Consider the following 16,435-nt stretch of genomic DNA (forward strand, 5'->3'; position numbering starts at 1 on the left):
GCAAGAGTCGCCACACATTCCAGTGCCAACACAGCATGTCCATGATCTTCAGCAGAACAACACAAGCAGCAGCAGCAAAATATACCCGTCTCGCCCTCCAAACCATCCAACCTCTCACTCACCCACCCACCCCACAGATACACAGCCCTCCACCTCAGGACAGACTGCCTCTGGGCCTCCTCTGGAATTTGAACCAACTGGGTGGACATCATGGTTGGTATGGACTGGTCGGCCAAAGTGCCTGTATTCGTGTTGTATTGCTCTGGAACAGTCACAGGGTTGAGGTTCCTGGAGTGTTAAATTAGGACTCTTTTCCCAGCAGAGATGGTAAAAGGCACATTCGCGCAGGATTTCAGAACAAACTGGGCTGTGATGTGGGTAAGGAAAACCACTCCCCATGGCAGGAAATTCTGAATAATGGGAGGCAAACTGTCTGAACAACAGAGCCATGTGAACAGAGACAGAGAAGAGGATATCACATTATCTTGCCCAAAGTAATTCTGCCCAGTCCCTGCCCATGTACCTGGTAAGACTGTAATGAAGTCCCTCTGCAACATTGGTTTAAGGTAGGAGTTGATGTGACCGTGTTGGTAGTGACACATTCGGGAAATCAGGTTCTCGACAAATTCCACCTGATCGGTTTCGGTCCACTGATCGAAGTATTTCACGCACTGCTCTTTCTGCTTCTCATAACTGGTGGAAGGCTTCCGCTGCTTGGCTGCAATCATACTCGATGTACCAATGCTGAGTTTGGTCTGCAACAGAATAAGAACAAATTAGGAAGAAAGACAGATGAAGCTTTTAAAATTAAATTTGTAGGCTCTTTGGTGCTGAATTTGACTCAATAGGGCTTCGCAGAGGAAGCAGGAGAGGTTAGGAGAAATGGAGCTGGAGAAGGTTGGTACATGGGATTGGCGATTTCAAAACAGTACAGGTCCTTTGGCCCACAATGTCATACTGACCTTTCTAAGATCAATCTAACCCCTCCCTCACACACTTATTTAATTTTCGAGATACAGCGTGGAACAGGCCCTTCTGTCCCAGTGAGCCACACCATCTGCAACCCACTTATTTAACACAAGACTCGTCACAGAACAATTTACAATAGCCAATTAACTTATCCACTGGTACCTCCTTGAACCGTGTAAGGTAACTGGAGCACCCAGAGGAAACCCATGCATTCAGGGGGAGACCATACAAACTTCTTACAGATTGGCACCGGAAGTGAACTCTGAAACGTGCAGAGCTTGACAGTTACCGTGGTGCCCGCACAGCCCTGCATAAGTGCAAGGCATTTGTCAGGAGGGGATTGGGAGGATTGATGTGATGGGTGGCATTGCACAAAAGTCAGCAGATAACAGAACACCAAACTACAGCCATGGGCAGATTTATACACTCATCAAACATCTGAAAATTCATTTCATATAGAGCAGACGCAGAGTTCACACTCCCTCCCTCAGATGTTCCCTCTCAATAGGCTTTGCACTAACAAACCAGCTGGCACATCGTGTCTACTCCAGCTTCGAAATTAAACATTCCCTGATATTGGTGCAGGTCCCTGCACGGCAAGTTATTCAAGTACCTTATGGAGGCCAAGTGGTCAAGGCATTGGACTAGCAACCTGAAGGTCGTGAGTTCGAGCCCCAGCCGAGGCAGCGTGTTGTGTCCTTCAGCAAGGCACTTAATCACACATTGCTCTGCGACGACACTGGTGCCAAGCTGTATGGGTCCTAATGCACTTCCATTGGACAACATTGGTGTTGTGGAGAGGGGAGACTCGCAGCATGGGCAACTGCTGGTCTTCCATACAACCTTGCCCAGGCCTGCGCCCTGGAGAGTGAAAACTTTCCAGGCCCAGATCCGTGGTCTCGCAAGACTAATGGATGCCTTATTATGGAGGCCAGAAGACACAGGGGCAGAATTAAGCTGTTCGGCTCACAGAGTCTGCTGCACCATTCCATCGGAGGGCTTTAGTGAGAATGCACTTGAACTCAGTGTACAAATCATGGTAATAAGAATTCAGTGAACTATCCTCAGCTTTGTACTGGGGATGGGAGTTTACCTTATCTGGAGAAACAGAGAGACCTGGCTACCTACACTCCATTGAGTTTAGAAGAATAAGTCGTGATCTTACTGAACCATACAAGATTCTTACAGAGCTTGGCAGGTGAGATGTCCTGCTGGCTGGTCCACAACAGGTGGGAAGATTTCTTCACCCAGAGGACAGTGAGTCACTGGAATTCTCTGAACCCCCCCCCCCCCAGCCCACTCAGGCAATCAGGGGCTGTTCAAGGCAGGGGTCGGCAGAATTTTAAAGGATGTGGAATTAGCGCAGGAAGGTGGGGGTGAGGTGAACAATCACCATGGTCCATGCTGGGGCAAGGACAAGGTCAATAGTCTACGCCCTTCTCATGAGGCTCTGAGGACTTCTGCCTCCAACGCACTCTGGGCTGAGATTCCACCACCTAACCACACGCTGAGTGGTCTCTGTTTCATAGAACATAGAAATCTACAGCACATTACAGGCCCTTCAGCCCACAATGCTGTACCGACCTTGTACCCTACTCTAGAAACTGCCTAGAATTTCGCTACCACATAGCCCTCTATTTTTCTAAGCTCCATGCACCTAAGAGTCTCTTAAAAGACCCTATCGTATCTGCTTGCACCACCGTCACCAGCAGTGCATTCCATGCATCTACCACTCTCTGTGTGAAAAACTTAACTCTGACATCCCCCTTGTACGTATTTCCAAGCACCTTAAAACCATGCTCTCTCGTGTTAGCCATTTCAGCCCTGGAAAAAAGCCTCTGGCTATCCACACAATCAATGCCTCTCATCATCTCTCCAACGATCTTCTCATCATTTCATGAATTAACGCAAGTCTCACTGGACAGGAGGCATCACTGTGACAGATTGTTGGTGGGAGTGAGAGGCTGGATACTTGTTGGAGGAACTAAATGCCAGAGGACAGGTATGAAAGGCAGTTCTTAATTTGGGCACAATGTGAAAACTGCGCTGGTGGTGTTGGTGTTCAATGTGGTCAGAAGAAATCAGCTGCTCTGCAATTCAATCACCCACAGAGCAGCACGACCAGACAACAGAATGGAACCAAATATCACCCCTCCCGTCGTTGCTGCCTTCCAGTGTTCACTTGGAGGAAGACAAGCTGGATTGCATTTGTTTGCAGCTGCACTTTTTTTTTTAAAAGTACGTCACGATTGGACCGCAATGGGCTTGTTCTTGCCAACAACTTTGCATGCATCATCAATCTATAGGACATGGGATTCAGGGATTTGGGCTAGATGTTTACTGCTACCTTACATGTGCTATATGCATTGTGCCGTGTGTGACTGCTGGTACTGTGTTTTGTACCTTGGTCCAGGAGTAACATGGTTTCGTTTGGCTGTATTCCTGATTGGTTGAAAGACAATTAAGCTTGTCCTGGAACTTGATGTTGCCTCAGCAATGAAAAGCATCTGTTTAATGTTGGGGGCCTGTTATGACATTATTCATGAAGATAGATAGCCTGCACAACAACTATTTCAGCGCCTTCGCCAATATGGGACAGCAATCTGGCATTCACAACTCCTGGAGATGGTACTTTAAGGTATGCATTTTGAAATCTCTCTGTCACCTAAAACCAGTGTTTTTTGGGGAAACTGATTGAATGCCATTGGAGGATGAGTTGTTGCTTTTGGGTGAGAGACTATCTAAACCAGTGTGCATAGTGCCGGAAGATCCAGTCATACAGAAACAAGCCCTTCGGCCCATCTACTCCATGCCGAACTGTTATTCTGCCTTGTAAAATCAACCTGCACCTGGACCACAGCCCTCCATACCTCTCCCATCCATGCATCTATCCAACTTCTCTTAAATGTTGCAATAGAATCCACATCCACCACCTCCAATGGCAGCCTGTGAGTGAAGAATCTTCCCCTCAGTTCCCTTTAAACATTTCACCTTTCACCTTTAACCCATGATCTCTAGATCAAGTCTCACCCAACCTCAGTGGAAATTAACCCATGTTTGTTTGAACAAAATGTTTAAGTGGGATCTTCCATCCTGGATGAGTGATGGAATTCCTAAATGTAAGACATGCTTTGCTTCCTTTCTGTGCCTGGGCTGGAGGATTTCCCGGAAAGTAGACTAGAATTGTCACCTGGTTAAAGGAGTTCTTTTCCAATACAAGTTTCTTAGGGGGCTCGGCCTCATTAAGCTCATCGTGTCCGGACGCATTCTGAGGAGCAGAAGAGAAAAAGAGCACAGAAAACACAGAGGATCAGCACTGGGAGATTGTCAAGATGGACCCAAACACCACTGGGCCTCAGAGCAGGAAACAGAGGCAGGGCAGTGAAGAGACAAGGCAGAATGGAGTCTATGAGACACAAACAATAAAGAGAATACATGCCAGTCGTGCACAATGTCAAAGTCAAAGTGGAGTTTATTGTCATGTGCCAGGTCAGCCATGATCTTATTGAATGGTGGAGCAGAGTCAATGGGCAGGTGGCCTACTCCTGCTCCAATTTCTTATGTCCTTATGTATGCGCAGGTGCAATGAAAAACTTACAGGTGTAGAGCATCTGACACAAAACCTTCTGATTACAAAACCATCACATTCCAACTACTAAAAACTCGGGAATTCTGCAGATGCTGGAAATCCAGAGCTACACACACAAAATACTGGATAAACTCCACAGGTCAGGCAGCATCAATGGAGGGGAATGAACAGCTGATATTTCGGGCAGAGACCCTTCATCAGGACTCGAAAGGAAGGGGGAAGAAGCCAGAATAAGAAGCTAGGGGGAGTGAAGGAGTACAAGTTGGCAGCTCATAGGTGAGACCAGGGGAGAGGGAAGGTGGGTGGGTGGCTGGGGGAAGGGGCGATGAAGTGAGAAGCTGGCAGATGATAGGTGGGACCAGGTGAGGAGGAAGGGGGAGGAATTGCGAAGCTGTGAAGTGAGAGGCGGGAAAGGTAAAGGACTACTTTCATTTCAGTTCAATTCAATATTACTGGTCAAACTGCACCAGTCAGATGTTCTCCCCTTGTGGAGAAAGAATTGTGAATCACGTTAGTTTGTACGTTCCTGTTCTATAATGTTCAAGTAACCACCACTAGACTAGGAAAGTTGTGATGAGGTGCCAGGTCCGGCAAGAATCCAGACCCTGCAAGTGGCCTTCTGAATAGTAGTACTCTCTGCCCTCCTGCACATTTCCGACACAGAGGACAAACAGAAAGTACCCAAGCACTAGAGATGCTTCAGCAGCCCACTCTCTTCAAATCTATTACCCACACAAGCCAATAAGCATCACCCTGAAATAGCTGGAGGGCCACACCCGGTACCCGACTCCTACAATGTACTCTCCCCCGAGTTCTATCATGGCAAAACATTGCAGGGATAGAGAATGTTCAGGAATTTCATCACCTCCATGGAGATGCCACCTCCTCACCAACACATGGCTGATCACACATTGACCGGGGTAAGCAACAGGAGACAGGAGTGCCCTACCCAACTGTCCCAGCAAGGATGAGCAGCCTCATCAGCAGATCACCTCTGCATCTTTTATTTTTCCTCCGGACTGTCAAATGTTTCACATCAGATCCCACTATTGCTCACCTTTAGTCATAGAGCAGCACAAGCACAGAAACAGGCCCCTTAACCCATCTAGTCTTTGCCAATCTCATCTCCCTGCACCTGGACCCTATCACTCCATCCATGTCCCTATCCAAACTTCTCACAAATGTTGAAATCAAACCCACATTCACCACTTTCACTGACTGCTCACTCCACCCTCTCAGTGAAGTTCTTTCCCTTCATGTTGCCCTTAAACACTTCACCTTTCACCCTTAACCCATGACCTCTAGTTCTGGTCTCACCCAACCACAGAGGAAAAAGCCTGCATGCATTTTCCCTATCTCTACCCCTCATGATTTTACATCAAACCTCCTCTCAGTCTCCTATGCTCCAGGGAATTAAGTCCTAACCTTTCCAGCCTTTCCCCAAGCTCAGAGCCTTAAGTCTTGGCATCCTTGTAAATCTTCACTGTACTTTTCAATCTTGTTGATATCTTTCCTGTAGGTGGGTAACCAGAACAAGACCGTACACACTCCCAACAGACAGTGGCAGGAATTAAACTCCAATCGCTGATGCTTTAAACCTCCTTGCTAGCACATTGCCCATTTAGTTGATCTAACTGCATAACAGAATACTAATACTAAATTCTGCAGCTTGAGTTGGTGGAAAGGAAGGCAAATGCAATGTTAACATTCATGTCCAGCGGACTAGAATATAAAAGCAAGGATGTAATGCTGAGGCTTCAGAAAGCACCGGTCAGACTGCATGTGGAGTATTGAGAGCTGCTTTTGGCTCTGTAGCTAAGAAAAGATTTGCTGGCATTGGAGAGGGTCCAGAGGATATTCACAGGAATGATCCTGGGAATGAAAGGGCTAACATATGAGAAGCATTTGATGGCTCTAGTCCTGTACTCGCCAAGGTTTAGAAGAAAGAAGGATGATGTCATTGAAACACATCAAACATTGAAATGCCTGGACAGAATGAACGTAGAGAGCATGATTCCTATAGTGGGGAAGTCTAGGACCAGGGGATGTGGTTTCAGTAGAAGGATATCCCTTTGGAACAGATGAGGAATTTCTTTAGCCAGAGGATAGTGAATCTGTGGAATTAATTGCCATAGAAGGCTGTGCAGGTCAAGTCATTGGGTAAATTTAAAACGGAGGTTAATAGGTTCTTGATTAGTCAGGGCATCATAGGTTACGGTGAGAAGGGTTGAGAGAGATAATAAATCAGCCATGATGGAATGGCGGCGCAGACTCGATGGGCTGAATGCCATGCACCTTCTTGCAGCTATCACACCACCAGATTCATGAACAGCTGTTTCCCTTCAGCCATTTGGTTCTTAAATCAACTGGCACGACCCTGATCACTGCCCCAGTGCAGGTACACTAAGGGTGCGATACACTAAAATGGACTTTGTGACTGTGATGTGTCTGCGACGTTGCTCTTCATTGTACCTATGCACACATGTACGAGTTATAGAACAATATAGGCCCTCGGCCCAACCAGTCCATGCCTACCCAGCTAGTCTCAATTCTCTGCGTTCAGTCCATATCCCCCCCAAGCTTCCACCCTCCATATACCTGCCCAAATGCTCCTTAAAGGATAGTGTACCTGCATCAACCACATCCACTGGCAGCTCGTCCCATATACTGATCACCCTCTCTGTGAAAATGTTGCCCCTCAGGCATTGATCGTGTGGATAGCCAGGGCCTTTTTCCTAGAGCTGAAATGGCTAACTCAAGGGGGCATAGTTTTAAGGCGCTTGGAGGCAGGTATACAGGGGATGTCAGGGCTAAGTTTTTCACACAGAGAGTGGTGGGTGTGTGGAATGCACTGTTGGTGGTGGTGGAGGCGGATACGATAGGGTATTTTATGAGACTGTTAGATAGGTACATGGAGCTTAGAAAAATAGAGGGCTATGCGGTAGGGAAATTCTAGGCAGTTTCTAGACTAGGTTACATGGTCAGCACAACATTGTGGGCCGAAAGGCCTGTAATGTGCTGTAGATTTCTTTGATCTATGTCCCTTACAAATCTTTCCTCTCACTGCAAATCTGGTCTCTGGTTTTGACTAACCTACCTTGTAGAACAGAATGTTACCGTCCACTTCACTCATGCCTTTCATAATGTTAGATATTTCTATAAGGTCACTCCTTGGTCTCCTACGTTCCAAGGAACAAAAACCTAGCCTGGCCAGCCTCTCCCGATGACCCAGGCCCTCCAGTCCTGGCAACATTCTCGTAAATGTTTTCTGCATTCTTTCCAGATTAAGCACTTTGCTATAACAGGGAGACCAAAACCATACACAGTACAGCAAGTGCGGCCTCGCCAGTGACTTATGCCACCGTGACACAATGTCCCAAATCCCAGCTTCAATGACCTGGCTAATCAGAATCAGGTTTAGTATCACTAGCATATGTCGTGACATTTGTTGTGAGGTGGCAGCAGTACAATGCAACACATAATAATAAAATCTGTAAATTATAATTAGTATAACTACATTTAAAAATTTAAATTAGATAAGTAGTGCAAAAAGACACTAACTGCCTTTCTCACCACCCTGTCTACCTGTGACATTGCCTTCACCGGCCAACAGACTTTTACCCCTAAGTGCCTTTGTTTTGTTGCACTCCCTAGCCCAGGGGTTCTCAACCCTTTTTATGCCAGGGAACAGTATCATTAAGAAGGGGTCTGTGGACCCTGGGTTGGGAAACCCTGCCCTGGTGTCCCAACTTTCATAATACCAGTCCTGTGTTGGTTTGACATCATCTTACATTTATCTGTATTGAAGTCCATTTGGCACTCCTTGGTCCATTTCCCTATCTGATCAAGACCTCCCTCTGCATAGGACCACAAACTCAGCTTTGTTATTTTAGAAACTCTTTTCCCAAGCCCCATTTCAGAATCAATACGCAAGATGCTGCAGGAATGCTGCATCTATGGAGGGAACTGGCCAGTCAGTGCTTTGGATTGAGACCCTTCATCCACAGAGGCAGCCTGACTCGCTGAGTTCCTCCAGCCCCAGATTCCAGCATCTGCAGACTCCTGCCTCCTCACAATATTGCTGCAACGTAGTGTTGTCAGAGTAGTAATACACCAAGGTGTATACTTGTCAAAACAAAAATGAGTGGCAGAAGTAGTTTGAAAGAAATCCAACCTTGCAATCCAACAACAAGAAACCAGGTCCTTTAAAGCAAACTGGGAAATTCAGGGTTAAGCCCAACTCATGAGAACTTGTTGGGTCTCTGCCAGAAAGCACAGGTTTCAGTCGGTGTGAGAAGCGGAAGTACAGTCATGCTGGAGTTTCTACTGGGCAAGTATCAGAAGAATGCTCAGTGTGATCTGCTTGGAAAAAGACCAGAATCTCTATGGCACCTCCCACAATACTTCTCAAATGTCCATCACAGGCAAACTGGTCAGAGCAAGATCCTGCAAACCATAAACTGGACTGATTAGGGACAGAGAACATGGCTTTGAGAGTGATAGGTCGTGTTTAACCAATTTTATAGAGTTCTCCGACTAAGTTACCAGGAATGTAGATGAAGGCAAGACAGTGGATATTGTCTACATAGACTTTAGCAAGTCACTTGACAAGGTCTCCCATGGGAGTTGGTCAAGGAGGTTCAGTCGCTTGGCATTCAAGATGAGGTAGTAAATTGGATTAGACATTGAGTTCATGGGAGAAGCCAGAGCGTGGTAGTACATGGTTGCCTCTCTGAATGGAGTCTTATGACTAGTGGTGTGCCGCAGAGATCGGGGCTGTTTCTGTGCTTTCGTGTCCTGTGATTCTAATTGCCACTGGCCGACCATCACTTCCCCGATGTTGATTAAGGAATAAGCTTGGTTCTTTAAGGTTGTCATAGCCAGGAGAAGATAGTGGGGATAAGTTCTCACTACCTATTAAATCTTCCCAGTGATGTACGTCTCAAATATCCTCTGGCAACCAAGTCCAGCTCCTGGTCTCCAAGTGTGGCTTAGCTATTAAGCCTGGCAGGACCACTTCTACTGTCAGGCGCCAGGGCAAAGGTGGGTTACTGGTACCTTGAACTGCTGCCCAGTTATCGGGCAGATCGGGATGTTGGCCGTGGCTGGCAGCTCGCCTAGGAGAAGGAAAACTCTGATCGCAAACCTCCGCTGCCTTGCGGCTATACCCACTCATGGCAAAGGCTTCTGGAGTAAGCCCTGAGGAAAAATCTGACTGGAGCTGGAGTCGCTAAAGCAGTCCCACGTTGAGTTCAATGCTGACTGGCAACTCCTGCAATGCTCCTGGTACCAAACAATATCCGTCCCTGCCGTTTGTTTGGTTTCATCAGCTGTGAGGAGAGGGGGAGCCTGGCCTGGGAAGCAGCTTGCTCTCCATGTCACTCTGCCCTGGCTTGCGTACTGGCCAGACAGCCAGGATGCAATATCCATGGTTGATCTTAACCAACGGAGGGCCGACTAAGTTTGGTGCGTGGACAGCAGGAAAGATACCAGTGTGGAAGAAGCCAGCATGAGATGTTTTATGTTTATGCATCAGGGTCGTGAATGGAAATATTCAGAACTCCTTCAGTGCTGCCTGTGAGCGTCAGGCCAAATCATGAGCTTGTACAGTAATCACAGGGTGACACAATAGTGTAAAACTACTACAGCACCAGTCATCTCCGATTGGGGTTCAATTCCCACTGTTCCCTCCGTGACCTTGTGGGTTTCTTCCAGGTTCCTCCCACATTCCAAAGAAATATTGGTCAGGGTTAGTAAGCTGTGGGCATGTTGTGCTGGTGCTGGAAACACGGTGACACTTGCACGCTCCCCAGGACAATCCTCGCTGATTTGACGTTACACTGCATGTTTCGAAGTACATGTGACAAATAAAGCTAATCTTTAATCTTTGCTCTGGAGCAGAGCTCACAGTGACTCATGGCTGTGGTCCCCAGCGCCACATCTCACACTTCGCCTGCAACAGAAATTTTAAAAAAACGTAGGTGCTGCAAATCTAAAAATAAAGAGCTGAAACTGTTGGAAAACCTCAGCAGGCCAGGCTGCCTCTGTGGGAAGGAAAAGAGAGTCACCTCACCGTGTTTAAGACGTAGAACATTACAGCACAATACAGGCCCTTCAGTTCAAAATGTTGTGCCAACCTTTTAATCTACTCCAAACTCGACCTAATTTCCTGTTTTTATTTTGCCTAGTAACAATGATGTAGCTTGTGAACAGAGGTTAAAAAGGGGTTGCTTGATGACCACACAGTACAAATACACACAATACTATACACTGAGTGGGCTTGCGCACAAGCCAGTAAAGTACAGGCCGTCCATCAGGGAGAGTCAGCACACTGACCCAGCTGACTTGAGATAGCAAAATCCCTGCCGTGTGTGCCTCGTTCAATCGCCATCCGTATCACCGGTTTGCTACTCTCCCTAAACGTTGATGTCACTTTTTATCCTCATTTTCAAAGTCTGTGGACTCTTTTTCGGCTCTCCCAGCCCTACATGCACCAGGGTCTTCCAGTAAAGGCCGCTTGTACACAACCCACTGCTGGGCTGCTTCGAGCCACCCAGACACTGGGCTATCCCTTCCAAATACTCTCCAACACCCTCACCTCTTCGAATAACAGCTGAAACCTCTCTCTCACTCTGACTAAACTCTTGTTCATCTAACCTACTAAATGTTTTTGTTCATCTGCTTCTCTGAACAGACATCAACATTTTAGGGTTGTAGAGCACTACAACACATGCAGGCCCTTCAGCCCATCTAGTCCATGTAGAACTGATATTCTAACTAATCCATTGACCCACACCTGGAATTGTCCTCCATACTTCTCCCATTCATGCACTAATTCCAATTTCTCCTAATAAAAAGTAAAGGAATCTGTTAGTCTTGCGAGACCATGGATCTGCGCCTGGAAAGTCTTCACTCTCCAGGGTGCAGGCCTGGGCAAGGTTGTATGGAAGACCAGCAGTTGCCCATGCTGCAAGTCTCCCCTCTCCACAACACCAATGTTGTCCATTAGGACCCATACAGCTTGGCACCAGTGTCGCCGCAGAGCAATGTGTGATTAAGTGCTTTGCTCAAGGACACAACACGTTCCCTCGGCTGGGGCTCGAACTCACGACCTTCAGGTCACTAGTCCAATGCCTTAACCACTTGGCCACGTGCCTAAATGTTGAAATCAACCCGCATCCTCCATTACCACTGGCAGCTTGTTCCACACTCTCACCACCCCGAGTGACGAAGTTCCCCCTCATGTTCCCCTTAAATATTTCACCTTCCACTCTTAACCTATGACCTCTAGTTCTAGTCTCACCCAACCTCAGTGGAAAAAGCCTGCTTGCATTTACCCCATCTATACCCTCATAATTTTGTATTTTGTTTTTGTGTGCCATACTCCACCAGAGCCTCAGCGACCACTTTTCAATGATTGTCTTGGAGGAAAGACTCTGTGAGTGGTCCCCCACATCCTTCTCACGGCGCATTGTTTTTCTAAAATGAGGCCGAGTTGCGAGCTCGACACTCAACCCAGCACGGATGGAAAGCGTGCCGGGGAGCGGCCTGACTGGGTTTGCACTCCGGAACCTTCGCTCTGGAGTTCTGGAGGCCGGCACTGAGTTTTGTATACCTCTATCAAATCTCCCCTCATTCTCCTACGCTCAGGGAATAAAGTCCAAACCTATTTAACCTTTGCCTGCAACTCAGATCCTGTGAACTCAGCATCCTTGTGAATGCTTTATTTTCTTACATTTCCTTGGTTTGTTACTGCCCCTGAGACGTTTTTACCAGGTTGAAGACTCTACATAAATGTTGTCGAAGGTAAAACAGACTGATTTATAGCATTAAGTGATGTCACATGCTCTGAACGGAACCTGTGTGCAGAGAGACAGAAACAAATCCCTCTGCAGGTTCAAGGGCACAGTTTGTGGAGTGAACAATCTCATCATTTGTGTGAATGAACAGAGACAAATTTCTTATTTTAGCATTAATTGCAATTCTCATGAAAGAATGAACTCCAAATATTTTCAATAAGGTCGCCTCATTTTGTGACCATACCACACAAGAGCAGGATTAGGCCATTCAGCCCATCGAGTCTGCTCCCTCATTCCATCATGGCTGATGTATTATCCCTCTCAACCCTATTCTCCAGACTTCTCCCCGTATCCTTCGACACCCTGACTAATCAAGAACCTCAGTCTCTGCTTTAAATATACCCAATGACATGGTGTCCACAGCCACAGAGTACCAAACCATGGAATTCCCTTGATCCTTGAGGGATAGCAGATGACCTGTCAGCAGCAGCAAAGGTGATACAAATGCACACCAAATATTCCCACATTTGATTAAAAACCACAACGAGTACCCACAGAAAACAAAGTCGCCAAGCCAATGAAAATCTGCCTGCTTTGGAGAGCATGTCTTATGAGGAGAGGCTGACAGATCTGGGGCTTTTCTCTTTGAAGTGAAGGAGGATGAGAGGTGACGATAGAGGTGTGTAAGACAATAAGAGGCATAGATAGAGTGGACAACCAGAGACACTTTCCCCAGGGCGAGATGACTTTGACACACAAATGCTCACAGATCCATGGCTGTTACCACCTGGACCCAATCTCTAAAGGGCTGAGCCCATTGCATTCAGGAGTATAAATAATTCCTGCCCTTCACAAAACACCACTTCCCCCTTACTGACTCAGTCAGTGTCTGTGTCTGTCAGTACCTACATCTCCACTCCACCAACACCCTAACATCCCCCTCCTTTCCCAACCTGCACTCCCCCCTATCCTTAGAGAACCGGAGGAGATACACCTCACAGTTCTCCAACTTCTGACCTGATGGCATCAACATCAATTTCTCCATCTCCCAGTAATTTCTACACCTTCCCTTCTCTATTTTCCTGTTCTCCGTTCTGGCTCTCTTCTCTTCTCATCACCTCCCTATGGTTCCCCTCCTTCTTCCCTTTCTCCCTTGGTCCACTCTCCTCTCCTATCAGATTCCTTCTTCTTCAGTCCTTTGCCTCTTCCACCTCTCACCTCCCAGATTCTCACTTCAACCCCTCCCCGACAAACTTAGCTTGCACATCTACATAAAATACTGTAGCAGGAAAGCAGCATCCGTCATGAAGGACCCCCACCACCCAGAAAATGTTCTTTTTTTACTGTTGTATCATCTGCCAGCTTGTACTACTCCTCCTCCCACCAAATTCTTATTCAGGCTACTGTCCCCTTCCTTTCCAGTCCTGATGAAAGGTCTAAGCCCAAAACATCGACTGCTTACTCCTGTATAAGCTACCTATCATCACGCTCAACATTCATCTACAACGTTAGTCAAGGCCATTGAGTTCAAGTGTTGGGAAGTTATGCCACAGCTTTATAAAACTGTGGTTAGCCTGTCTCTGGTGCATTGTGTTCAGTCCTGTTCGCCCATGTCCAGCCTTTGGACAGTGTGCAGAATATATCCAGAGCATACCTCATGAAACGCTGTCGCAGGAAAGCAGCATCTATCATCAGGGACCCCACCACCCAGGAAATGCTCTCTTGGTACTGTTGCCATCAGGAAGAAGGTACAGGAGCCTCAAGATTCACACTACCAAGTTCAGAAACAGTTATTACCCCTCAGCCATGAGGCTCTTGAACTAGAGGGGATAACTTCACTTGCTCCATCACTGAACCACAACCTATGGACTCGCATTGAAGGATTCTACATCTCATGCTCTCAATATTTATTGTTTGCTTATGTGTTATTTCTTCTTTTTATATCTGCAGAGTGTGTCATCTCCTGCGCAATGGTTGAATGCCCTAGTTGGGCAATCTTTCATTGATTCTGTTATGGTAATTATTCTATAGATTTATTAAGCATGCCACAAGAATAATTACCTTAGGGTTGTATATGGTGACACCTGTATTTTGATAATAAGTTTACTTTGAACTTTGAATGAATGATCTTGGTCTGAAACATTTACTAGATATTGCCTGACCTGCTGAGTTCCTCCAGCAATTTGTGGGTGTGCAGCAGAAGAGGTTCACCAGGATGCCACCTGGATTAGAGGTCATAACCTTTAAGAGGTTGGAGAGACTAGGGTTGTTTTCTCAACAGCGGTGGAGGCTGAGGGGAAACCCGACAGAAATATTCAAGATTATGAGAGGGATGGAGTAGACTAGAGAGACGGTATCATTACCACCCCCCGCCCCAAGTCAAAATGTCTAATACCAGAGGATATGCATTTAAGATGAGAAGGGGCAAATTTAAAGGTGGTGTGTAGGGCAAGTTTATTGTAACAGAGTGGGGTTGTTTGGAATGCACGGGTGGTGGGGTTGAATGCAATAGAGGAGTTTAAGAGGCTCTGAGACAGGCACGTGAATGTGCAGAGAATGGAGGGATTTGGATAGGCATTGTGCCTGTAGAAGGGATAACTTTAGTTAGATTAATTGCTAGTTTAGTTACTTTCATACAACATTCTGGGCTGAAGGGCTTGTTACTGTGCAGTGTTGTTCCATAAAATAACATCTCATGATGGAGGAGCAACACCTCATATTCAGTCTTGGTAACCTCCAACCTGGTGGTATGAATACTGATTTCTCTTTCTGGTAATTTCTTTTCCTCTCCTCCTTTCCTTTTCTTCTATTCCCCACTCTGGCCTCTTACCGCTTCTCCTCACCTGCCTATCACCCCCCACCCACCCAGTTTCCCTCCTTCTTCCATTTCTCCCACGGTTCACGCTCCTCTCCTCTCAGACTGCTTGTTCTCCAACCCTCTACCTTTCCCATTCCCCCGGCTTCACCCATCGCTTTCTAGCGCATCCTTGTTCCCCTCCCCTCACCTTCTGCCACTTCTTTTGACTGTATGTAACGAAAAACTCAGCCCTGGCACTAATTCAGTAAACCGGCCCTGTCTCCAGCCCTCTGGAAGTGCTCGGGCCAGAACTGGTTAGCAGATTCTATCCGGGGCCCAACCAGTCACTTAGAAAGCTTTAGTATTCCATCCTTCCTTTACCTCCTAGCTGTCTACCTATCAACACACAACCTGATTACATACCCGTCTTTGTCCTCTTCATTGCTATGTCACACACTTCTCAACATTAATATATCAGCTGCCAGTCTTCTGTCCAATTCTGCCGAGCGCACGTTGTACCTGTGTCCATTCTCACCACAGTCAGTTACATACAGACACTCCTGTGCCGAGCATCACTTTATGTACAATCCATGTATGCAAGCTGTCTAACGTATTTATATTTATTGTGTTGTTTACCTTTGTGTTTGTTTGTGCTGTGCCTGATCCGAAGTCACAATCATTTTACTCTCCTTTACATTTGTGTACTGGAAATTACATTAAACAATCTTGATTTGAGGAGGGCTGGTCATTTGCACCTTTGAAATTACCCACTGTACATGATATCCAGATCATTAATGTATAACAGCAGCTGTGATCCCATCAGCACAGCCCCTGGGGAAACAACACCGGATGCCTCCCCACTGTCTGACAAACAACCTTTCAGCAATACTCTTCTGACCCTTTGGCAATCCAAGCTGACAACCCCATTGCCTTCAGTTTCCCCAAAGGTCACTATGGAAGAAATGCTGTTCCAAATTAAAAGCGCATTTCATCATTCCACCAATCCCTGAACCTTTATCACCCCTCCGACCGTCTCTGTTGACAAGTTCAATCATTATCACAAGAGCTGACACAGGTCTCAGACCTTCAACTTACCATGTATTCCACGATCTTGTCATGTAGAATGGATTCAGCGTCCATTATTCACAGCCTCAGGAAGAGCGCGAGGGAAACCCAGTTTCCTCTTTGCAAACAGAAAGAGGAAGCCCCTCTCCTTCATTAATTAGGCTGCCCTTGACCCCTCCTCAAATATGCTGCTTTAAAACAAACTCCTCAACACCC

At 46.6% G+C, this 16,435-nt stretch overlaps 1 protein-coding gene across 2 annotated transcripts in view; it reads right to left on the reverse strand.

The window, feature by feature from the left end:
• LOC134351131 (F-box/WD repeat-containing protein 1A-like) overlaps positions 1–16,434 on the reverse strand; it is a 47,017-nt gene extending 30,583 nt beyond the window's left edge. The window contains exons 1-3 of one of the 2 annotated variants that reach the window (XM_063057235.1): positions 16,250–16,434; positions 4,160–4,237; positions 524–755 (exon numbers count right to left, since the gene is read on the reverse strand). In XM_063057235.1, the coding sequence (XP_062913305.1) occupies positions 524–755; positions 4,160–4,237; positions 16,250–16,294 (355 nt within the window). In that variant the 5' untranslated portion in view covers positions 16,295–16,434. The remainder of the gene's footprint in view (positions 1–523; positions 756–4,159; positions 4,238–16,249) is intronic. The other variant, XM_063057236.1, reaches the window with a different exon arrangement.
• Between the last annotated feature and the right edge of the window lies 1 nt (position 16,435).

This window comes from Mobula hypostoma, chromosome 8 (assembly GCF_963921235.1).
Source record: "Mobula hypostoma chromosome 8, sMobHyp1.1, whole genome shotgun sequence".
In the NCBI taxonomy this organism is placed as follows: Eukaryota; Metazoa; Chordata; class Chondrichthyes; order Myliobatiformes; family Myliobatidae; genus Mobula; species Mobula hypostoma.